This window comes from Mercenaria mercenaria, chromosome 19 (genome assembly GCF_021730395.1).
Source record: "Mercenaria mercenaria strain notata chromosome 19, MADL_Memer_1, whole genome shotgun sequence".
Lineage (NCBI taxonomy): Eukaryota > Metazoa > Mollusca > Bivalvia > Venerida > Veneridae > Mercenaria > Mercenaria mercenaria.
Genome location: NC_069379.1, coordinates 10596419 through 10621624, shown reverse-complemented (window position 1 = coordinate 10621624; position 25206 = coordinate 10596419). Strand labels below are relative to the sequence as shown.

Below are 25206 nucleotides of genomic sequence, written 5' to 3'. Positions count from 1 at the left end.
TAACGAAAGTTTTGTACAACTGGGCCTTTATGTATTACCTAAGTTCACAAAATAAAATCAACTCTTCCATTTCTGATCAAATGATAAGGTAGATCTACATGTTTCTCTTACAAATTGAAGGATAAAGTACACGGTTCTCTTACATTCAAAGGATAAGGTGCACATTTTTTATTACAAAAGTTCACAAAACCAAATCTACTTTTCCAATTCTGATCAAAGGATAAAGTACACGGTTAGAATCAGAGGTGGAGGACTTATGTCGTTTATCAAATAGTCACGGAGAACACATGCCCCGCCCGAGGATCGAACTCGCGACCCTGCGATCCGTAGATCAACTTACCTTCTGGAAACATCAACTTGAATGGAATGATCTATAACTAGGTCGGCAGGACAGACGGGGTTGATTTTCTCCGGATCTCCACCAAGTCTTTTTACTGCATCTCGCATGGCGGCAAAGTCCACGACAGCTGGTACACCTCTAATAATATTGACAAATACTTGCATGTTATTAGTTTTGTATTCAGAAATATGTATGAGCTATGCAGCAGAGTACTGCGTGTCTTTTGAATGAACTAGTACGTATTTCACGATGCATCTCAGGGCCCGCTCTGCTATTAGCCATTGTAGCCAATGGCTAATAAAATGCCACTTTCAATGGCTACAAATTTTTCAATTTGGCCACAAATCTGATGGTCCATTTTGTAATTTCAAACATATTTTTGTATGATTTTAACAGCTTTTTCTTTATTTGGCTACAGCCAATTATTGGTCAGGGCAGGCCCTGCATCTAATACTTTTTATCACATAATCATTTAAAACTTCCATGAATGATATAAATTTGTTCTTGGTACTTTTTGTATTCAAAAAAAGTCAACTTTCATCAATTATGTAATGGGACAACACATATCTGAATGATATCATTACACCCCATCAATTTCCAAAACAAAATGAATTTTTCAAAATATAACAATAAACAAACTGGCTTTATTTTGAAACAGTTCTACTCACGTGAAGTCCTGTAGTATAACTCGTGAAGGTTTGAACGGGATTTCCACACTCCTGGACTGGTTTACTTCCCAGTCTAATATCTTTTCTACATCTGACTGGTAGACATAGAAATCATCGCAGTTTCTAACAGCAGACTCGAGTAACACCCGTATAGAATATGGAAGTTTTTCTGAAACAAGAATATAAGGATCTTACATGTCTACCTGTGTAACACGGGTTTTTCCTTACCCGAGGTACAGTTTGGAATGAAAAACCGAGTGTTAGAGAGGTTTTTTATCCAAGCTGTCTTTAGGATTGGGAAAACAGCCGTCTTAAGTTACATAGGCAGACATATTAGATCATTTTTCTTGCCTATCACGTTCAAAACTGTGTTAACAACTTAACAGATCATGGTAACAAACAGATTTGAGTATTTCCTGGCATTGTTTTATTGTTTATGACGTCATGATAGTGCTAGTACAATGTGACGTCACCTAAGTGCACGCTATTTTAGACAAGGTTTTCCCAAGGGAAAGACAGGATTATCTATCCCTGGCACGTTTTTGGACAAATGTACACTTTACCTGCAAGAAAATACCACCTTACCCTGCTTAATTTCTTGTATGGACTGGTCCATCTTCCAATTTGGACAGTACCATTAACTGTTAATTAACTGCACGGATGTGCAGGCTGATCAAGATCTACACTGGCCGCAAAGGCAGAATCAGTCCTGTCCAGCATGATAAGGGTTAAAACTGAGGAAGTCCTAATAATGACAATTACTAATCAAGGCAAAAAAAAAATAGCTGCATTTTCTTTCTTCGTTTTAACACAGACATCAGACGGCTATATATTTATATTAACTTCCATTTCTGTCAATATTGCAGAAAAAAACACCAAGGTTTTGCCTGTGCAAGGACAAATTTACCTCTTTTCAGATCAAATTTATTGGCTACTGAAGTCTGTGTCTTAAAAATGCTATTTACCGCAGTTACCATAAAAAGACATAAGAGAAGACTCCTACATATGATTGCTAGAAGACAATTAGTATTGTGAAGGTAAATGCACGTCAATGTATCCTGGTAAAACGATAAGAGTAAAACGAAAAAGAAACGGGCTTAAATTCATGACTGAACACTGGTCAGAAGTCTGAAATATAAATAAACTGGCTGCCCCTCAACGGTCATCTGGCTTAAGCAGTCAAATTGTCTGTTTCCTCCTGCTGGCTGCTTAAGTCAGGTTAGACTATATATAGAAGAATTTTGAGATTCTTTATACATGTGGAAAATAGCTTCACTTACCATATCTTTTATCTGCTAGGGACGGTAGACTATAATACTTCCATTCTTTACCTCCAGCAGTAAGAGACTTCTTCAACTTGTCAAAGGCATTTGTACCTACATGTAGAAATGATAACTACAGTAACTAATGAATTGAATATTCTGTTTTATACCACAACAATTTTTTTGGGGAAAAGGTCCGGTACCGACTGAATTGGGAAGAATAGCAATATTATATGTGCTGTCAATAGAAGCTGCGCATGTAGCTTGCATTTTCTACCAGCCATCTGTGTCATCATTGCACGATTGTCCAGAACAGTCAATTTTCTATAGTTTATCAATTTAGCTTTGCCTCCAAATCATTTTTTTTTGCACACTGGGCTCGTTGTTTCATCAAACGTTGCCTCCACTTGTTTTGTTACATATTCAACATGTTATAACATTATCTGAAGTTAAATTTATTACATTTAAAACAAAATGCTCACAATGGGAAGCAAACCCGTAGCCATGACAAAAATGTCAAGCATAGAAACCAGCACCTTAGACCTCTTAGTCACCCGGGAAAAAGATTTATGAAGTGGGTATACATGTTATAACTATAAATGATTATCGTCCCTGTCCTGCTCTGTTGATAAATTTGACTTGATAACATCCACCAATCTCAGACTGATTCTCATGTTACTTGGACATGGAAATTGTGTTGAAACAGCTGAAGTTAGAACTTTGTCTTTTCATATTTACGGCATCGATAGTAAATTTAAGGAAATTTTTAAAATTAAAATAACTAATTTCATGATCAGCACCAAGCTCAGTTTCTTTTAAAAGGCTTAAATAGCAGGTGGGCTGGAGTCATACAAAACCTAGCCTTACTCATTTGGCTTATCGGGATGACTTACTTTATGATCTAATATTTTATAGTTGTCATCCCTCTAAGCCTTACCTATATCTGCATTTTACTGTTAGGAAAACGAAGACTTTAAAAAATCCAAAAAAGTCATAATATACTGGTCAGACTTAGTTGATTTAATAAATTAAACATTAATATTCCTGTTGAAACTTCATATGGGTTGAATTTAATCCATAATTTTAAATAAGAGACTTAAATCATCCAAAATATATGATGTGACAGGTGCAAGGAGATATCTACCCTGACACCGATTTCAATACCAATTTAACAGACTGCCGATACGACACTAAATTACAGAAACAAAACACATAATAATGTATTACATGCTAAAATGTCCAGGAGGCAAGTTTATGTTTTAATGTCAACATAAATTCATTATCAGAGATATAATCATTACAAATACTTTGTACATGTACCAGAAAACATTCCCAACGGAGTTTAATTGGGTTTGGACCTGACGGAAACTGTGACAGTCAAAAGGTATCACGCTGTCCCTATACGTCCTATTATTTGGACTATACAAAACCGGGCTATCCTGACCACATAATCAGTACACTGAAATGCATTGTAATGTTTTGATTGGGCTTTTTGGCACATCCAGTATGTGTACCGAACTGATGTTCGTGCAACTTATCTGACTGAAACTGGGTATACAATTGAGCCAAACTTGTAACTGTTATCTAGGAGGGGTAGCTAGGGGAGTGGGACCTATAATTTACAACTGACACAAGTGTCAAAATGTCAGACTTACAAGTGTCATGGTCATGCTGTTCAAGAGCAAATGACACCACACTAACTGATGGCGATTGTACAAAAGTACTGTAGGGCCCTACATGATCAGACAGACAGCCGCTAATTAGTCATGCAAGTGGGTACGTGCTTAGGTACAGATACGGGTCTGTCCAAAAACGAGGTCAAAAGGTAAAAAGTCAGGCTCGACAGGGCCTGTGTCGTTTGAAATGCTACAATACTCATTATACTGTATTCCTCGTCTAAACTTTTCAGTTAAATCCTCACTTTGAAAATCTAACAATTGTCAAAGACTCATTTAATATTATATAATGGTTCAAATATTTTATCATACCACTTGTGCTGTCCGCCATTTTGAACTTTCAACAAATCACGTCACGTGCATTGCTTTTATCGAATAACTACCACAATCGAAATAGGTCTTTTACCCAAATCCTACGTAAACACCGACAAGATAACATGTCGCGTGCATCCTTGGACATTGAATTATAATTAGAAAAAAAACACTGACATACACCTTTATTTTTGTGCTTTTCAGTGAAATTCCCCAGGGTTCAGTCCTAGGCCCCTGCCTCTTTCTTGCATACATTAATGACCTGCCCGATAGTGTCAACAGTAGGGTCCTCCTTTTCGCTGATGACACTATTGTCTACCTTACCATCTCATCTCAGTCTTCAGCAGAAAGCTTACAGCATGACTTGCACTTATTAGAGTTATGGGAACAGGATTGCGCCATGGAATTCAATCCTGATAAGTGTGAGATCCTAAGAATGCATAGGAAGAGAAAACCTATCCTTTACCCCTACAGGTTACACAATACCCTACTTAAATCAGAAGACCAGTCCAAATACTTAGGTGTTACTATAAACAAGGATCTCAACTGGACCCTCCCCCCAACATTAACAATATCACCTCCAAGGCCAATAATATCTTCCGTTTCGTTAAAAGAAATGTCAAAACCAATAACACACAGGTCAAAGAAACTGCTTATAAAACATACGTCCGTCCCCAGGTAGAGTACTGTTTTACAGTCTGGTGTCCTTGACAGAAATATTTAATAAATAAAGTAAAAATGGTCCAAAGGTCAGCTGCTCGTTATGTAAAAACTGACTACAGTTACGCCAGTAGTGTCACAGACATGATCAATACTCTCAATTAGAAAACGCTCGAACAACGTAGAAACCATGCCTCCCTGATCATGTTCTATAAAATAAGATCCAACCTTGTAGTACATACTTAGTGGATAACCATCACCTCCTCCCTACTAGAAATCTTAATTATCTAATCCCACTTTCTAAGACCAACTACCATATAACATTCTTCTTCTCAAGGACCATCAGACTATGGAACAGTCTTCCAATATATGTCCAGTCAAGTCCAAGTCTACCATTTTTTGTTGGTAGACTTGACTCATGAGTATGCTCGCTGTAGACCGATGTATACTGTTTTTAACATTAGACCTGTAGATCTTTTATCTTTGCAATATATGTATATGCTATATATACTTTTAACCCCCATGCACATAACAGAACTTTTAAACTAATAACTGCTCCTGACAAGCGCCTGCCAAGTGTAATCAGTATTGATTTTATGGCAGTATAAAGTTGAAGTTGAAGTGAAGTACTGCAATATATCAGTGAAATGAATTGATATTTTACTGTTTCAAATCAGCCAAAATATGATTATTTGAATGCGAAACAATATAAATAATAAATAATCAGAAACTGTTTCCAAAATATGCTCCAGTTCAGATGTATAGGTGTACATAAATACCTACACGAACATTCTGTACCATCCACAGCATGGTTTCTGTGAAAAAAGTCCTATGTGACACTTAAATGATTATGCTTGTAAATGACCGTGTCAAACCAGTGTAAAACAATCCAGAGACTGACCTGATCCTGTTAGAGTTTAGCAAAATATATATGACTAAATGAGCCATAAAAAAGTCCTGGTTAAAATGCACAGGTACGGTATACGTGACAAAACCTTAAAATGGATTAAGAACTTCATTGGCAACCGGCTTCAATCCGTAATCTTAACCGATATAAGCCCATAGCACATACCTGTCTCTTCTGGAGTTCCACAGGGTTCAGTGATTGGGTCCCTGCTCTTCCTAGCATACACAGATGATCTCCCACAAAATATCTAGTTTAAGCTTTGTCTATTTGCAGATGACACTGCAATATTCATGTCATTTACTTACGAATCTCTAGAATGAATGACCTTAAAACATTATCTAGAAAGGAATGGGCTGGACTGGGATATTCAATCCACCCAAGTGTCAAGTTACCCACGCCACAAAAAGGAAACAGCATATTCTCTCACAATACTTACCAGCATATTATAGAACCTGCTATCACAGAAAATACATTGATGTATATGCATTACAAACGATCTCTTGTGGGACGCTCACAAAAATAGGTCAAATAAAAAAATTATTAAAAAAAAACCAGACAAACTGGATCTGCGTCTGAATAAATACACTGCAGAGCTTTTCAGCAGCGGGAAAGATATTATATAATCTTTAGTCCAAATGATTGAGGACCTGTCTGGAATTCTTTGCTGTCACAGCGCGCACGTGCACTGTGTTAGTGTCCAGATAATTCCATGGAATAACAGTTTTGAGAAAGAATGACTGTCTGTAAAGTTCACACTTTCAGTTTATTGTTTTAAAACACTTTCTATGAATGGTGCCTTGTCTTTTTATAATATTATCACTGACACACGTCACTGAATAGTTTTGGCTTTATATGTCACTTAACAGAAATGGGGGATTAGATAGGCAGTAAATGCCAGAGCTGGCACCAGCCCCTCGACCACCTTGTAAAAGAATACCAGCCTAGCATCACGTCTCCGGCATTATAAAGGAAACAACTGCAAGTCCCTGAGCATTCTTGTGACACAACATTTCTTGAAGTGTGCCCCCTGATACGAAACGAACTGCATGTTCTGGACTCGTTCCAACTTATTAATGTCCTGTTGTAGGTAAGGATTCCACATGACTGAGCTATACTCGAGTGTTGATCGAACTAACGATAGGCAAGAGGTCTTTCTACATGGTGGACAGTTCTTCAAATTGCGCCTCAAGTATCCAAGTGTGGAGCTGGCTTTACTGTTGATCTTTGTGACGTGGCTACTGAACTTGAGGTCTTCTGAGAATGTAACACCTAGGTAGGGATTCTCATCAACATCTTGATGGAATAAACTTCATATCCCTACGCGAGGAAGTCACCTAACTAACATAAGGAAGGTCAGTGGTTCTACCAAGCCAGTTACCCGCTCGTGCCTGAAATAATACATGGAGGGGCACCTGGGGCCTTCCTCATATGACTTATAATTGTGCCGATGTGACGTTAAGCAATAAAAAGTAGACTCTGTATCCGACTCTTTCTTCCAGACCTCCAGGCGAGGTCTTTCTGTAAACAGTAGGTGTAAGAGAGGGAGAGTTGTCATGTAGACAGAAGCGTCGTCAGCAAACATTCGTATCTAAGAAGTTACAAGTAAAGGGAGTTTGTAGAGCAAAAAAGGAAGCACATGGGCCAAAGGACAGATCCTTGGGATTCCTAAGAGGTCACAGCGACTCCTCTAGGCCGATCATCTTCTAAACTGTAATCCTGTCATAGAACTGTTCCATACAGACAGACCGGAATTTCCTAGTGAAACGCTGCATGAACAAGTCCGTAAAATGACGACCTATTAGGTGACGCAGAGCCTGATAGAAACAGATAGCACACACAAGTTACAATAGGTCAGCTAGAAAGTCAATGAAAATCCGAAACTTCAAATTTGTCGAGAAGCTTGTGTAAAGGGATTGTTAAGAAATTATTCTAGCGAAACATTGCAGGGTAAAACTAAGAGAAGGTAGGAATCAACTACACAGTCTGATAAGAGAAAATATATTTTGTGATGAAAAGCAAAATGTACCCAGGTCTCTATTACAGCTAAGCGGTTGACGATTCATTTGGGGAAACTAGAATGAGTTGTGAAAACCAAAGAAGATTTACAAGAGAACTACAACAGAGGGAATTCTAGACAACAATGACGAGGCGATGACCTCAAACGGCAAGAGGCAAAACGAGGAAATGGCAAAGAAGAAAACTCATCTCAGAATGGCCAAGACTCTGGATAAAGAAAAGGGCATCAAATACAAATCTCCATGGATGAGATCAGGTAATACATCACCCAAATTCGAAAAGATCGTACGATTGAACCTAAAATCAACTAAATACAGGAAAATAATTCCCCTTGAAACACCACAAAATTGTGTAGAAAGCAACAGTCTCTGAACTAAAATGAAAGTCCATACGCGTTGTACGAGTGCTAACTTGTTGCGAAGTATGTTGAGCCATTTGGCGTTGGCCTGGAAGAAAGGGAATATAATTGGAATGCTTATAACAGGTGGAGAGAATTTTTACTCTCGTTGAGAAGATTTAAAGGTTTTGTTGCGTTTAACGTTAAACCAACACAACTACAGGTCATATGGCGACTTTTCAGCCTTTTGAGGATTAGAGACCCCAAGTGCCGCTTTAGGCTTTATTTCTTGAAGGATCGAGCACTGAGTGGGTAGAATCATCAGCCTTGTATGACCCAGCTGAATTGCCTGGTCACATGAATACCTGAAGTGTGATTCCGAACCCACCCCACAAAGTGGAGGAGAAAAAGTCAACGTTATATGCCTGACAACGTAACTAACTACGAACATTTTCATAGATACATTTGTCTAGACTGAATGAGTTCCTTGTTTCTCCAAAAATATTAGAATGCACATGTCCCATAGGCCAACATATTCGAGAAGCAACAATACATATTAGAACGCATCCAATGCATAATCCACAAGTACTCTGAGTCTCTGATGGTAAAATGTTGTAACATGTAATATGGGAAACAAGGTGATATCCTAACATAGGCAGGTGAAATGAAACGCAACAAACTTCTTAGAAATACGGAGTCATATTAAATGACGGGACAGAAATTAATTACAAGGTACCGAGAACAAATTCGTCACATTAAATGCTACATTTGAGGTAGAAGATTTTGAAAGACGGATAACCCGCTTTTGAAAGCCGGTGGCCATTTCAGTAACTGAGAACAAACCAGCTCACCACTTTTCTTCTTTTGTTGAAATTTGATACTGAAAGCCAACAGAAAGGCTGGAATTGAGACTGGAACAGATAGAGACCAAAGCAAGACTGGGGTGATGCTGAAAACCACAAGTAAGGCTGGAATTGAGACCAGAAAAGGAAGAGACTAAAGCAAAACTAGTGGTGTTACTGAAAGACATTAGAAAGGCTGAAATTGAGGCAAAAATTGTAAGTAACTAAGCCAGACTGGTGGTGATGCTGAAAGCCATCAATTAAGCTGGAATTGAACTAGTGCAGAAATGGACTACAACAAAAATTGTGGTAATACTGAAAGCCACCAGAAAGGCTGATTTAAGACCGGATAAAAGTGAAAGTTATGTTGCTTTTTCCTTTGTTTGTGTCTAACGGCACATATTGAAGGATGAATGCCTGTGAAGTCTAAGTACATGTAAATAAACACATAGATTTCTTTACCAAGCATCCCTTATGGCGGAGGACTTTATAATAGGCAGTTCTTAAATTCCTCCAGATTTGTCTTCTGAACTTTTTTGCCGGGTCCTTAATGGTTAATGTTTCTTCTGATGCTTGAACATTTGCAAAGGCATTGAGTACATACATCATCCGACCATGGATTATCAAATGCTCTGGTTATGATTTGGAATCTTGCTGCGAAACAGTTACCGAGCACAAAGGTACAAGATATGTCTCTTGCCTGGTGAGACTGGAATCAGAGGTTAGGCAGCACAGTATACGTGGAGGATTTTCAAAGCCCATGGGATCAAACGCGCAGGCATAAAGTATAGTTGGAAACCTCGTCATGCAGCTCCTCGGACCTGTTACCTGGTTAATGAACTGAAAATATATTGTCTAAGCACTTGTCTATTTTCATTTTTTAACAACTCAAATTATTGAGAGTAAGTACATTTTCTATTTCTAGTAACAGAAAAATCGACCCTGGCGATATCTTAAGATAAACTACATAAATGATCTCGAGTTTGGTATAGATCTGTAAATCTGAACGATAGTAACGCCAGGCACAACCAAGTAAAATAGAAACCTGGTAAAAAAAAACAAAAAAAAAACTGTCACATTCCAATTTTGAAGGACAAAACAATGCATTCTCATGTTGAAAAAAAGAGATAATTTCTGAAATACAATACATTTGTATCAAACCAAGAATTATCCTCTTGAAATTATAGTGGAAGAGGCAAGTGTGATTTCTTTTAGTCGAATTGTTAAGTGTAGTTACTGAGACACTAATATGCTACAAGAAATTATTTGAAAAACAGCCGTTTGGTCTCTCGGAGGTTGCAGGGTATGCTATAATGTCGTATATCCGCAATTAATAGGGGTTACGTACTACCCACAAGTAATTACGAAGTTTGATGCCCAAAGTTATAGTGGTAAAAATGTTTTTAGTCTAAAGGTCATCGTGAATTTGACAAAATTGACCAACAATAATATGCACCATCTGCTAAACGAAGGCGATCAACATCAGTTTGTTTGCCATAAGCCAAAACATTTTCTTGTTAAAGACAGTGTGTGTATGTTCTGGTTTAATGTCTTTTTCAACAAATTTTCAGTGATATAAAAAGTTTCAACATTCTGGACCTAGTGGTTCTCCAGTTATGGATTGGAAACGGGTTTCCATGTTCTGACCCCTGTGACCTTGACCTTTGATCGAGTGACCCAAAAATCAGTAGCGTTCATCTACTCTGCATATTCAATCATCCTATGAAGTTTCAACATTGTAGGCCAAGTTGTTCTCAAGTAATTGATCTGAAAAAATGTTCCATGTTCAGGCGCCTGCGACCTTGGCCTACGTTGAAGTGACCCCAAAATCAATAGGGGTCATCAACTCTGTAAGTCCTATCAGCCTAGGAAGCTTGAACTTGAAGGTTCTGGGTAAAATGGTTCTCAAGTTATTGATCAGAACGGTTTTCCAATCTCTGGCCCCTGTAACCTTGAACTTATCAAGTGATCCAAAAATCAATAGGGGTCATCAGCCCTACCTTTCCAATTACCCTATGAATTTTCAACATTCTGGGTCAAGTGGTTCTCACGTTATTGATCAGAAACGGTTTTCCATGTTCATGTGACCTTGACCTTTGATCGAGTAACCCCAAAATTAATAGGGTCATCTACTTTGTAAGCCCTATCATACAGTGAAGTTTGAAGGCTCTAGGTCAAATGGTTCTCCAGTTATTGATCGAAAATAAAGTGCGAAAGGCAGATGGCCCGGTGACCTTGACCTTTGATGGAGTGACCACATAAACAATAGGAGTCCTCTACTCTGCAAGTCCTATCACTCTATTTAAGTTTGAAGGTTCCGGGTCAAATGGTTCTCAAGTTATTGATTGGAAATGGATTCCATCTTCTGGTCCCTGTGACCTTGACCTTTAATTGAGTGACAAAAAAATCAATAGGGGTCATTTACTCTGCAAGTCCAATCATCCTATGAAGTTTCAACATTCTGGGTCAAGTGGTTCTCAAGATATTGATCAGAAATGGTTTTACATGTTCAGGCCCCTGTGAACTTGACCTTTGTTGGAGCGACCTCAAAAAAACAATAGGGGTCGTCTACTCCATAAGCCCTACCATCCTATGAAGTTTGAAGGTTCTAGTTCAAATGGTTTTCCAGTTATTGGTTGGAAATGAAGTTGATCAGCAAGCCTCTTTCAGTCTCAAAGTCACTGTGACCTTGACTTTTGTATTGTATTGGAAAATAGCAGAAATTATTTATCAAATGAGCAAGAGTTATACCTATTCTCTCAGTTTCATAATGGGAAAGTGATGTGTAGCACTTGCAAATGATAGATAACAGGGTGTTTTTTTTATTTCTATTACTGTCACTGATACTGAAACCTGTATCTAGTGCTTTGACTTTTGTCATCGAGAATTCAATTTTTACTCCCATACATTGTATCCATTATCAACTATAAATAAATTCAGATACACTCGGTAAGAAATAAGACAAACACAAAGCTATGTGAGTATTCCTTTATTACAGGCAATGACAATGATTGTTATCCTTTGACCTTCACCTCTGACCTTCATGTAATTGTTTGTGAAGTGCTGTCTTATTCTTCTGCAGCAATAACAGAACTCTTGCTGTGAAAAGTAACAAATGTCTGGCACCAATTACTTCAAGTACATACATTTTTAGCAACGTAAATTTATAAAAAAATTTTTTACTTCTTTGTTATGGCAGAACATGTATACAAGTCAGCAACCTAAATAAAATATTTAATATTACAGTATATCTTGTCAACAAAAAAAAAACAACACTTTTGGTCTTTAATAATTAAACACTTCATAAACAAAAACATGAACACGTTATTGTTTTGGGGTTGTAGTTTTTTTGCTTCAAATTTCTTCAAAAATAGCATTGGCAAGAGAAATTTATTGTAAGTCAGTTAGGTCAAAGGATATCTGAAATGTAAATGACATTATATGAATTACAGTAACTGACTGAATGAAAAGTCTGTGACATTGTATACAGTTAATTTAGTTAAAGAGTCTGTTACATAGTATCAAGATAATTTATTTCTAACGTACACAAATAATGAAGAGTTACTGAAAGTGGTATTGTTATGTCTGGCAGGAAAACATTAAGACACAAGTTTTTGGCTGTTTTAAATTGATTTTTTTTAATATTATATCTGGAGGTTTCAGCTTTTTCTTCTTTTTTTGGATATTTTCACATCAAATCTTGAGGCTTGATCTCTTGTATAATCCAGGAGATAACTTTTAAAAATAAAATTTACTGCTTCATTTAAAAGACCTACAAACTTCTAACATTTATTTTTTTTTATGTCAGTGCAGTTTTGTGTGTGCAAAATGAAACATGAGCCTCACTATTACACTATTAGTTCTTTAAATTCTTGTGCAAAAAAAAAATGCAGTTTACCTCTATACAATGAGAAAAGCATGTTTAACTACCACAGTGTGATTTCAATCAATTTGTACTAACATACTTTAGTTGTCTAGGTGTACTTTTGGAGTAGATACTTACAGCCCAGATGACAACTGTGAGCACTATGTGTATGTTTTAAAATTCTCCTGCCAGATATATCAGTGCTACTAACAAAATTGATTCATTTAACAGTGTAAACAGGAAATCATGTAATGCTTAAATTCTACGTCCTGCCATTAACCTGCCCTGAGATGACACTCATCTGAAACTGATTCGAACAATACTGTAAAATCAGCTATATTCGTAAGGGATTATTTTTTTGTTAGTTAAGCTTTTCGTTTACCATATTTACTTGCCTGTTCAGATGAGGTGTTTCCCATGTAATACCTTATATCTTCACTTATAAGACACACTCGCTTATAAGACGCATCCAGACATTGGACATGCTATCTGGGGTTTCTTTTTCTTTTAACTTCCTTGTATTACACACTTATAAGATGCTCCCTACTCTTTGAACTGGAAATATGACTCCCGATAATGCGTCTTATAAGCGAAAATATACAGTACAAGATTTTTTTTTTCAAAAAAATTAGTCCTTAGGTGTTGCCTCGTCTAAAAAGTGGATCTTGCAAAACAATGCCTTTTTTGAGGTAATTAAAGCAACCTGTCTTACAGAAGGACCACCTAAAAGAATGGTAAATACGGTATTTTAGGAAAACTCATGTTTTAATACTTTTATTATAGTACAATTTCACAGCGAAAATGAAGATACCTCGCATAACGGAACTTTCTCTCAAAATCTGTGAAATTTAAGTCACACGAAAAATAACTGATTTTACAGTACAAAGTAGTAAAATGCACAAAATGTTGTAAATTGTATGAAATAAAAAAAAAAACTTTACAACAACAATTTAGCTTTCAACCCATAATTTTTGTAAATGTCCAATAAAATGGATAATGCATATTCAAGATCATAGTTTTACAAAAGAAAGAAATGCTTACCAGAATATTTGTTTAACACAAACTTCCATTGCTGTATGGCAACAACTGTCAAATCCATATTAAACTCTAAGCTCATCTAAATAAATTTATTTCAGTAAGCTTCAGAATTGTCAAAATTCAAACATTACAAATCACGCAAAATTTTGACAAACACGTCCAAAATGTACTTCTAAAATCTAACCCAGATGTAGTAAGTGTACTGCAAGCAACTGAATTCGATTTATTGGAAATACATTAGATGATGTATATTTTGTATACAGATAAACTACAGTAAAATTTTGTTTGCTTGAACTCGGGTAATTCCAGCTCCGCCCTTTGCTCGAACTCATCGTCAGGTCTCAGCATAATCCTTGTACAATGTTCATTGTTTGACTTATAAGTCCAATGAATTTTGCCTGTCCCGTCAAGTTCGAGCAAACGAAGTTTAACTTGTAAGTTTTTGTATACACATGTAACTATGAAATTGCAAGATCCCTTAATTTCATCACTTCACTTATGCTATGTATAACTCATAATGAAAAGGGAGAGAGCATTTTGTTTTAAAGACATCCATTTCCTTCTATTTTCATTAAAATTTTCAAGTCATCCCTTTTTCTTTTCATTTCATCAAAATAAAACATAATCTGTTAACATCTGAATTTCAAAAAAAACAAAATCTTAAGTAAACATAATATCACTTTAAGATCCAAATGTGTAGAATAAGTTATTACAGTTAAAAATGACATAAAACTTCATTTTGGCATCACTTTAATAAAACCTGACATTACATTCTTTAAATACTGTAGTCACTAGTTTATACAAGAATATTAATTTCGTTTCCACAGAATGATGTAAAAACATGTTAGATTTTTTTTTCCTCACAGTATTGTCACATTAAGAAATGGTACATCATAGAAAAATATATGCTTAATAAAAAAAAATTTCAGTAACTAATAAAACACCGGTTTTATTTAAATAAAACATTATGAATACATTTTCTAGCTTTATTCTATATTCTAAGACATGGATAATGAAAACATCTGAAAATTAAGTTTCTATATATGACATGTATAATTAATATTTCATTACCGTAAAAGGTATATAAGAAATCCTAACGAAATCAGGCTTCAGGGAATCAATTACCGTATAAATAACAATTGACAATTATGAAATTCTTAAACCTCTAATTCTAAGGAAAATTATTCATCGACTCATTTACAGTAAATATAGAGAAAATGGGCGTGGTGAACATATTGCATAAAACCAGTATATTCTGAGATATATTTTCATATCACCCAGTCACAAATCAAATGGCATTGCATTATGGGTCAATTTCAATTTCTAGTCAGGTGTTTAAAAAGATTTTTTTTTTCAGATTTCAAATAAAAAGAAAGAAAAAAAAAGTATTTTTGATATATACACTCAGTTCCAAAAGAAAGTGTGCACTTAGTTTTCTGTTATTTTTTCTCGGTTATTTTCATGGAAACTTATGTTTGGTACCAAAATTTAAATCAGTTCGTAAACAAATTGGTGTGCATTTTAGATACTGAGTTAAACCTGAGAGTTAGTGTATGAAAAAATGAAACAAAAACGTCGGGGAATTTTTTTTAAATATTTAAACTTAAAAAGTGCACACTTTCTTTTGGAACCGAGTATATAGGCGTGCTCCATACACACCTAAATAAGTTTTTTCCCTCAATCAAATTCTATCATGTATGTTAAAGTAATGGTGCGCTCAGTAAGTACCATAATACAGAAAAAAAAAATTTGCATCTGAAAGGAATCAGATCTTAGAAAGAATGCACATTTTCTGAATGCAGAGTACACATTACGCTAATCCATATACTTAAATGAATAAACAGTATTAGAGGTAGGTATTGAATGATTTATAAAAACTATATGATACTTATACACAAACACAAAGATGCTTTAATGTTTTACAACTACAAGAAAGAAAAAAAAACACCCTAGGGCTGTCATTCAATGATATAATAGTACACCATCTGATAAATCTGACACATCGTACATTAATAAAACTGCCATTTTCTGTTGCGGGTTGTCTGTCTTATTGATGCCAATTCTTGTTTATTCATACAGGGACTATCCGAAATAGTAGTAGCAGAAGCAAACCCCGAAATATGGATGACCCCCCTCCCCTAACCCCCTCAAATATTATTTTTACTGTTTGATCAACCATATCAGTTACAGGGTTTGCTGATTTGTTTTCCTTGTTTTGTTTTGTTTTTTGGGAAAGATGGTTTAATTTTGTGAGACCTTGATATAAACTATGACCTTTTAAATTGGACAAAATTAAAAACATGCAAAAAGAAAATTCAGATATTTCACAAGTTATATGCATTGAAATGCTAATATAATGCTAAAATAGATGTTCTAAAATTTTATAGTACCGGTAATCCCTTCAAAAATATAGTCCAAATTCACTTCTTTTTAAATTTTCTGTGTCATAACAGACTGAAATTTATAACAGAAAATACCAAAATCAAAATTATTTATTTTGTTGGGTTTAACTTTGCACAGACACAATTATAGGTCATTATGGCGACTTTCCAGCTTTGATGGTGGCGGAAGACCCCGAATGCCCCTCAGTGCATTATTTCATCACGAGCGGTCACCTGGGTAGAACCAAGGACCTTCCGTCAAAAACATAAATTCAAAACTAATTAACATAATTTGAAAATCCAAAATGTTCATATTAAAGGCCTCCGAGCTTTTTACAATGACGAATAATATCAGTTGCACTGTCTTCTATTCAAAGTGAAAAATTAGGGGATTAACCTTGTTGCAGAAAAGGTAGATCAAACAAAAGCTAAAACCACAGCCGTCCCACAACTTCCTCACATGAAAGAATCCTTACAGTATGTGCCAATCTGGGCAAGGGGGAGGTAATATATTAGTGTCAAATGGAGGTGCTTCGCTTCTTAATTTCCGAATCAAAAATATATTGGTACTTTACCCTACACAGAATTTACCATACGCAAGTATGCACAATGAACAAATATAGCAAAAAAATAAAAAATAAATTCACCTTGACTTTAGGAATGGTATGAAATATATCAGTATTATCCCAATGTACACATGGTCTGACATACTGTCTACTAAACATAATTGGTTTTAACAGCCCTAGGAAAAAAAAACAACCCTATAGTTACCAGGAAATCTTGTTTAATAACCTTTCATACTTCTGTAAGTTTCAGGAAGTGCTATTACCAATAACTTCAGTAAAAATTTCTAACCGATTATCAAAAAGAACAAAAAATACCAAACTGAAAAAGTGTCTGCCCTTGAAGTCTAAATAAACATTGAGAAGAATCTTTTATAAGCGTAATATTGTCTAAATGTCAAATGAACGCTGTTTTTAGCATTTAATATTCTTTTACCATATATTTTCACTTATAAGACGCACTTGCTTATAGGACGCCGGGCATGCAATCTAGGGTTTCTTTTTCTTTTAATTTTCTTGTAGTACACGCTTGAAATGCTCTCCACTCTCTGAACTGGAAAAATGACTCCTAATAATGCTTCTTTTAAGCGAAAATATAAAGTAGTTTTTATGGCCATGAATTTTAAAATCCGGAAAATACTGAGAGTAGCAAACTGGCAACAATTTAAGAGAAAAAACGAGCAGGCTTATTTTCCCCCCATAACAAGATAGCACATATACCAGAATACTTGTTGAACAATGAAGATTTCTGACAAAATCTTGATTTCTTCATTAAAATTATAAAGGAACAACAAATTGACACATTCATGATACAACTAAGGACTTTCCCTGAAATGGTTTGAAAAAAAAAAAACTCACAAAAAAGTCAATGATAACATATTTATTTACAAAATAATGAAGTTTTATTAAAATGCATTTTTTTCCGGTTTGCCATACATATAAATAGTTCAGATAATTTTTAGATAATTCTATGTATATTCTGCAATCAGCAGAGAGTAAAATGAAGTTTGAGAAATGAAGTCCCTCCTTCGAAGAGCTAACCAGATGAGATGCATCCGAAAAAGGGTACCTATCCGAAAAAGAATTTGCCCACTTACATTTTTGGGTATGAAGACATCTTTTAACTACTTTAGTTCATGAACAGCAATCTGCATATCTGACTATGTTCCCTTGATTACTAAACCTAATAATTCTGACTCAGCTGTTAGTAAACTGAGGCTTGGAACCAGCTAGAGAATGCAGTATTCCCATTGGTCAATTTCGAACCTGTGCTAAAAAAAAACCACAACCAATCAGAAGCCGAGTTTGGGGACCAGTCTAACAATAGAGCTCTGTCATTGGTCAATTTCAAGAATCAGTTAACAATCATCTGATCAGATGCTAGGTTATTAAACTGGTCTTTAAATTCATTTTCATAACCTTTGGCCCGGGTAAACTTCTTACTGAGAACTTTTCTTCACAAGATTTACAGTTCAACACCTGGACTGCAAATCAGATTCTCTAACTGAATGAGCTTTCCAAGACGGACATGTTCATAATCATGCTAATATTTCTGTTATATATAAAAAGGTCACAAAAAGGTCATAAAACATCTAATTTAATTCTTTTCTTCTATCTATGTAATACATGCAGTGTTGACATTTTAAAAGACTAATCCCCATTGTACCGCCCTGGTAAAAATGGGGTTTATTTAATGTCGCCCTGATGAAAAACAGGGCTACATCTGCCCTGTTTAAAAGGGGGCGAAAAGCTCTGTGAAAAAAAAAAATGCCACCTATCTCGCTCCTTTTGAAATGCTTCCCTCCCTGAGTTAAGTCGGAACGAGTTGCGACAAGTGAGGTAGAAATACACTGAATTCCTCCCAGGTACTGATCCCATGGGTAACTCCCAGGTACCGATCCCTTGGGGTGCATATGCTAAATACTTACAAAATGAACTTTGGTCACACTAAAAAAAAGCACCTTGCAGACACTTTTTTCACACTTACAGATTTCAAATGAAGTTAACTGCTTCTCTGCAGCCCCTAGAATAAATAAGCATGGAAATATTGGGCAAAATATCTTTAACAAATTGTAAAAACAGCATCATTTTTTAAGTCTAGCATTCAAATTTTTGCTATGTCCTTGTACTGCTCTTTTTGGGACTGTAAGGTACTTTTAATTGTGATGTAGTTCAATCCATTAAGTATAAATTGGGCAATGCCCAAATGTGAAAAAAACATGTAAAATATCTCTTTTCGAGTTAAATATATAATGCCTACCGAAGGATTTTGGCAGAATGTTTTCTATATATAGTAACATTGGTGATGCGATTCCACAGACAGAAATTTTGGATCCATTCCTGAAATAACTTCACCAAGAACTCAATCTAAAATTAAGATTCCTTAAATCTTCACTTGATATTTCGAGAAAAAAAAATTGTAGGACAGAAATCAAGTCATACATGTTATATAATATGATTGCTTAACAGAAAAACAGCATCCATATGGTATATATAATAAATGTAGGTTAAAAAGAGGAGGTAAATCTGCCTTAGTGAGGTCTTAAAGAGCAAAACTACACCATCTCATTTCGTAAAATAAACAAAAAAGTCAATACAGAATACTTCTACTCCAAGACCTCAGTAATTTAAATTAGTGACTTATCAAAATAAACAGGACCCGCCATTATAATGTAAACTCGTTCTAAAACTTGTTTTAAACTAAAGGTAAGTATTTAAAATATAGATCTTTTAAAACAGTATAAATGCATAAAATTTCATAGTCAGATCATGGTAAGATAATTGTTAAAAATGCTCAAAGTTTATTCATGTAAAAAAAAATCACAACGCAATCAAAGAAAAGGGGTGAATTCAAGGTCTCAAGTGTAAATTTTAAAATCAAAACCTTAATAATTAATTTGTATATCTTAAAAAAAAAAAAAACACCGAGATTTTCATTCAAGTTTCATATCAGAGAAACTGTGTTCCATTAAAAATGTTAATATAAATGAACATATACAGTGTAGGGAATCACAAAAAAGTAGTCTCTACATCAAAAATTATCTCATTCTAAAAATAGTTTCTAAACATAGTCTCTAAACCAAAAACTACCTCATACTAAAAATAGTCTCTAAACTAATTAGAAAAAATCATAGAGCATAGCAGACCAAAGAACAAATGTATTTTAGCTCTACTGGTGGCGTACACCCCATAGAGGTTGCACAATATGTACTTGTAGAGCAAACCTAAGTGTTTAATTTCAGATAATAAAAGAGTTATTAATTATTGATATATATATATATACATATATATACATACTAAGCCTATTGTAACAGTCTTTAGATATATAATAGTAACTTTTAAGCATTTATTTCAGAACTTAATATAGCAATTATTTTTAGAACTTACTAAAATACATTTCCTTCAGAATTTGGTGTATTGCCTTACAAACAAATTTACTTTTTTGTTTAGAGATTATTTATGGTGAACTATCTAGCAAAATGCCTTCTGTTTAGAGATTATTAACTAGGTCACAATTTCCGATTAACTGTGTTTGGTGCAGAGACTAAACTTTTCATATGATTCCCATAAGTGATCTAAGAACAGTGCCTTTGAGCAGTTTTATCATAAAAAGTTCAAAAAAATGTAACCTTGATTAAATGTATCTAAAAAACAGAAGTTCCACCGGTTTCAGATTATTCTAAAAATAACTCTCCTCCCCCCTGTGCATCAGTTGTCACTTTAACACCCGAAGCCATTCAAAATTACATTTTTAGAATCCTCAAACACAAAATTTTTCCTGCAGAGGATTTTTTAGTCAGTATTAATGAAACAGTTTGCTTCAAAAATTCAGGTACTTAGATTTTTCCTTTGCCTGTAACTTAACATCACATCTTAAGATTTGCATTGTACATCAAGATAGAATTAATGAAATTTCTGTAAAAAAACAACAACAAAAAAACAGGATTTTTTCCCCCAACAACACAACTTTTGCTTTCTTAGCTTACTGTTCATTTTTCGATGATACTCTCTAAGCAAAAACTTTTTCTGTAACCATGACAACCAATGCACAAAAATTCGAAGAATCATCTCCAGAGTTCTCTCCCCTATTTAATATTTGATCATTCTTGATGCAAGGAGTTGATCAGCCATGTAACATGTCTCGCAGCAACCACTATCCCAGATATTTTTCAGACTTTTTAATAAAACCTTTACAATTTGCAAGTAAACACTTTCATAATTAACGACTTTCAAGTCCTTTAGAATCTTTTCTCATGCAATGTTTCTACGCTTATGATTTACATAAACCCTTAGCTTGCTGGCAGCAATGATTCTGCCTTTACGACCAGAGCAGACCAAGATCAGACTGCACATCTGTGCAGGCTCATCATGGTCTGCTCGGTTCGCCTTTCAGTCAGTATCATTTTGGTAAGTATCCTTTTTAACAATTAAAGGTACAGTCCACATTGAAACATCGACAAGTTCATTATAGAAACTCAGCAGGACAAGGGTTAATGTACATGGGCCGATCAACACCTTGCGATGTTTTATATTTCGTTCATCTCGTGTATGAATCCAAATATCTTAATGGGGAGAAAATAATATCAACATATTTAAATACTTAACAAGTACCAAAACTCGCGTAACACAGAACACACAGCATATAGCATTCATTTAATTATTCTACACATCTTCGGTCAGGCAGTATTCTTCATGACGTATCCATGACCTACATTCACATTGACAAACCTACACAAAATTTGACACTATTTCTTTTTTTATCAAAAAAAGCAACAATCTACATAGCTGCCATTAATTCTGCAGTCTTTAAATACAATGTATATTCAAAATACCAAAGCTGAATTTTAAATAAGTTTGATTCTTTACAAGTTCTTTTTTCCATCGATGGTAGTCTTAATTTAATAAAATCATTACCTTATATTTGTCATTTCCTAGAGATATGCTGTATAAATTCTTAGGTTTAATCATTTTAATTTTTTTTTCTTTCTGAAATTGCCAAAAATGCAGATTTGGCATTTTTAACGATTCAACAAGATGTCTCATTCACAGAAACGTAACTATTCCAAACATACTTGATTAATTACTTCATAGACCCTCTGCCACATGATTAATTGCCCTTCAAAGTTAAACAAGTTACATGCAAAAAATGTCAAAATCTGTACCGTAAACGATGTCGAAATCTGTACCGTAATTGACATGTAGAACAATTAAACAAACCATCTTCAATAACAATATACATATTAATAAAACACTGGGCTTAATAATACACTTATGCAGTCCATTTCTGCACTTTAAAAACATATTTCTAGCACTTCAGATGCTTGTGTTATATATAAATGTCGCACATATTTTGTGAAAAAAAAAATCCATCTGATACAATATAGTTATAATGTGCAATACACTAAATTAAAAAAAGAAAACACATTATCTAAAAGTACCCGCATAACAGTTACTGAATATAAGAGAGCTCAATGTCACATTCCTTGCAATAAGCACAACTGTCCAGGTCTATGTGTATATAATGAGGTAACGGCAACAAGAGGTAAACGCGGCAACGAAAATAAGAACATTTTTGTTCAATAAAACTGAATTTGTGCAATTATCCGAGGTCTGTTATTTGAATCTGTGATATTCCAGAGTTAGATTTGAAAATGACCGTTACGAGGTGACGAGTCGACTTTTGCCGACCGCCTAGTCTCCTGAGGTGTCGAATCAACATAAAAGTCTGCCTCGTTTGAGGTCCGAGATTGATTGGGATTGTTTTCTGCCGAACTGAGTCCAATAATTTGTCCCTGAGGTCGGCGACTGACCATACTATTCGCAGTGTTCATTTGCGGTGGTATCCCGTTAGTACTGCTGGGATATCCGTTTACCACACTTGGCGTGTACATTTGAGGCGGAACACCATTGCTCGTAGCAGGGTGTCGACGCCTCTCTGACTGTGCACTTAATTCTGGTGAGGATCCATTACAAATGACCTGAGGCGCAGCCACGTCACTCGCGTTGCGAGTGGCACGGCGAGGTTCACCAGCCCCTGAATTGTCAGTCTTTCTGATAGCCTGAGAAAGTGAATTTGAGGTAGCAATGGTTGGTGGTGAGTACATAACCGTATCTTCACCATCATGAGGTAAAACTGAACCCGAAACTGCACGCGATTCCTGAACATTTAACGATGTCCCGCCATCATGACATGTGTCCTCGCACGTTGTCGAGGACTGAGGTATATCGATTGGCAAGTCATTTCTGTCTTTCACACTGGTATACAGCTCACCACCAATTCCCGTATCATGCCGGGATGATGACCCACAATGCACCACTGTATCACCAGTATCGGTTGTATCTGACCTAGGAATAGAACTCCCATATTCCGAAGATGTTCTATTACTAGCGGTCAAGCTGCCTTCCCCGCTATCATCACCACTGTTCTCCAACTCCTTTCCAGATGTTTTATGAATAACATCTTCAGAGCTACCCATGTCAATGTTGTCTAGTGAACCAAGGTCCTCGTACCGACTCGTGCTGAAGCTTTCCTCAGCTACGTTTGCCATCATACATGGCTCGTGACTTCCCGCCAACATGGCAGCTATTAGACCACGTTTCTCCTGAAAAAAAAAATACCGTAACGAATAAAGTGAGACGTAAGAAGGGACACAACATCAAAATATATTTCCATGCCACAAGAAACAATTAACAGTTCAGGAACCACCCCACCTATATTTGTAAGCCACCTTTTACAACCTTCAAAAAGTCAAACATAATGGTAACTTTAACTGAGGTCTCTGTTATGAATACGTTAAGTCATACCAACACGATTTTACGTCATATGCCGAAATTAAAGGTTAATGCTAGCAAGAAGATGTATGGCACCTTTCTAGATATTTTCTCAGGCAAAGGCAGGCACTGAGTTAGACAAGAGGACCATGATGGTCCTGAATCGCTCACCTCTTCCCACATGACCCAGTTTTGAGTATGACGTCGTTTTTTCTATTATCTGACATAGTGACCTAGTTTTTGAGCTCATGTGACCCAGTTTTGAACTTTACCTAGATATTATCAAGATAAAAAATTCTGACCAATTTTCATGAATACCATTGAAAAATAATGTCTCTAGAGTCAAAGTGTTTTCTAGTATTTGACCTATATGATCTAGTTTTCGAAGGTACGTGACCTGTTTTGAACTTCAAGTGAACATTCTCACAATTTTCATGAAAATCTCATAAAATATGGCCTCTGAGAGGTCACAAGGTTTTCTATTTTAATACCTACAGGCCTAGCTTTTGATCGCACATGACCCATTTCGAAATTGACCTAGATATTTCATCAGTGAACATTCAGATCAATATTCATGAAGATCCATTGAAAAATAGGCCTCTAGAGAGGTCAAAAGATTTTAAAATTATTAGACCTACTGACCTAGTTTTTGACCGCAGTTTGACCCAGTTTTCAATCTGAACCTAGTATATCAAGATGAACATCAACCATTTTCATACAGATCCCATGAAAAGTATGGCCCTAGAGAGGTCACAAGGTTTTTTATTATTTGACACTAGACCTAGTTTTTTACGGCATGTGGACCCAGTTTCAAATTTGATCTAGATATCATCAAGGTGAACATTCGTGACCAATTTTTATGGATCATTTCAAAAGTATGGCCTCTAGAGAGGTCACAATATTGCATATTTTTAGAAGCTAATGACCTATTTTTTGACCGCAATGACCCTGTTTCAAACTTGACCTATATTCAATCCAAGATGAACATATCAAACCAACTTTCATACAGATCCATGAAAATATGGCCTTTAGAGAGTCAAAGTTTTTCTATTTTGACCTACTGACCTATGTTTGATGGCTACGTACCCACAGAACTTAGGACTAGATATCATCAGATGAACATTTCAAGACCAACATTCTATAGATCCATGAAAAATATGCTCTAGAAGGTCACAAGTGTTTTCTGTTATATTGTACCCATGACTAGTTTGAAGGCATGTGACCCACTTCGAACTTGACCTAGATATACATAAGGTGAACATTCTGATCAATTTTCATGAAGATCCATGAAATATATGGCTCTAGAGAGTCACAAGGTTTTTTCTTCTATTTTTAGACTAATGACCTAGTTTGACCGCACTGACCCAGTTTCGAACTTGACCTAGATACATCAAGACGAACATTCAGACCAACTTTCATACAGATCCCATGAAAAACATGGCCTTTAGAGAGGTCACAAGGTTTTTCTATTATTTGACCTACTGACCTAGTTTTTTAAGGCACGTGACCCAGTTTCGAACTTGACCTAAATATCATCAAGGTGAACGTTCTGACCAATTTTCATGAAG

The 25206-nt window shown here is 35.5% G+C and overlaps 2 protein-coding genes across 4 annotated transcripts in view; both read right to left on the bottom strand.

The window, feature by feature from the left end:
- Positions 1-4320, bottom strand: part of LOC123542761 (cytoplasmic aconitate hydratase-like) — a 41863-nt gene extending 37543 nt beyond the window's left edge. For both annotated transcript variants that reach the window (XM_053531402.1, XM_053531404.1), the window contains exons 1-4: positions 4259-4320; positions 2289-2384; positions 1009-1177; positions 341-478 (exon numbers count right to left, since the gene is read on the bottom strand). In XM_053531402.1, coding sequence (XP_053387377.1) covers positions 341-478; positions 1009-1177; positions 2289-2384; positions 4259-4277 — 422 coding nt within the window. In that variant the 5' untranslated portion in view covers positions 4278-4320. The remainder of the gene's footprint in view (positions 1-340; positions 479-1008; positions 1178-2288; positions 2385-4258) is intronic.
- A 7673-nt stretch (positions 4321-11993) lies between these two features.
- The window catches only part of LOC123542802 (protogenin B-like), a 78106-nt gene continuing 64893 nt past the window's right edge, over positions 11994-25206 (bottom strand). For both annotated transcript variants that reach the window (XM_045328804.2, XM_045328805.2), the window contains one exon: positions 11994-23469. In XM_045328804.2, the coding sequence (XP_045184739.2) occupies positions 22507-23469 (963 nt within the window). In that variant the 3' untranslated portion in view covers positions 11994-22506. The remainder of the gene's footprint in view (positions 23470-25206) is intronic.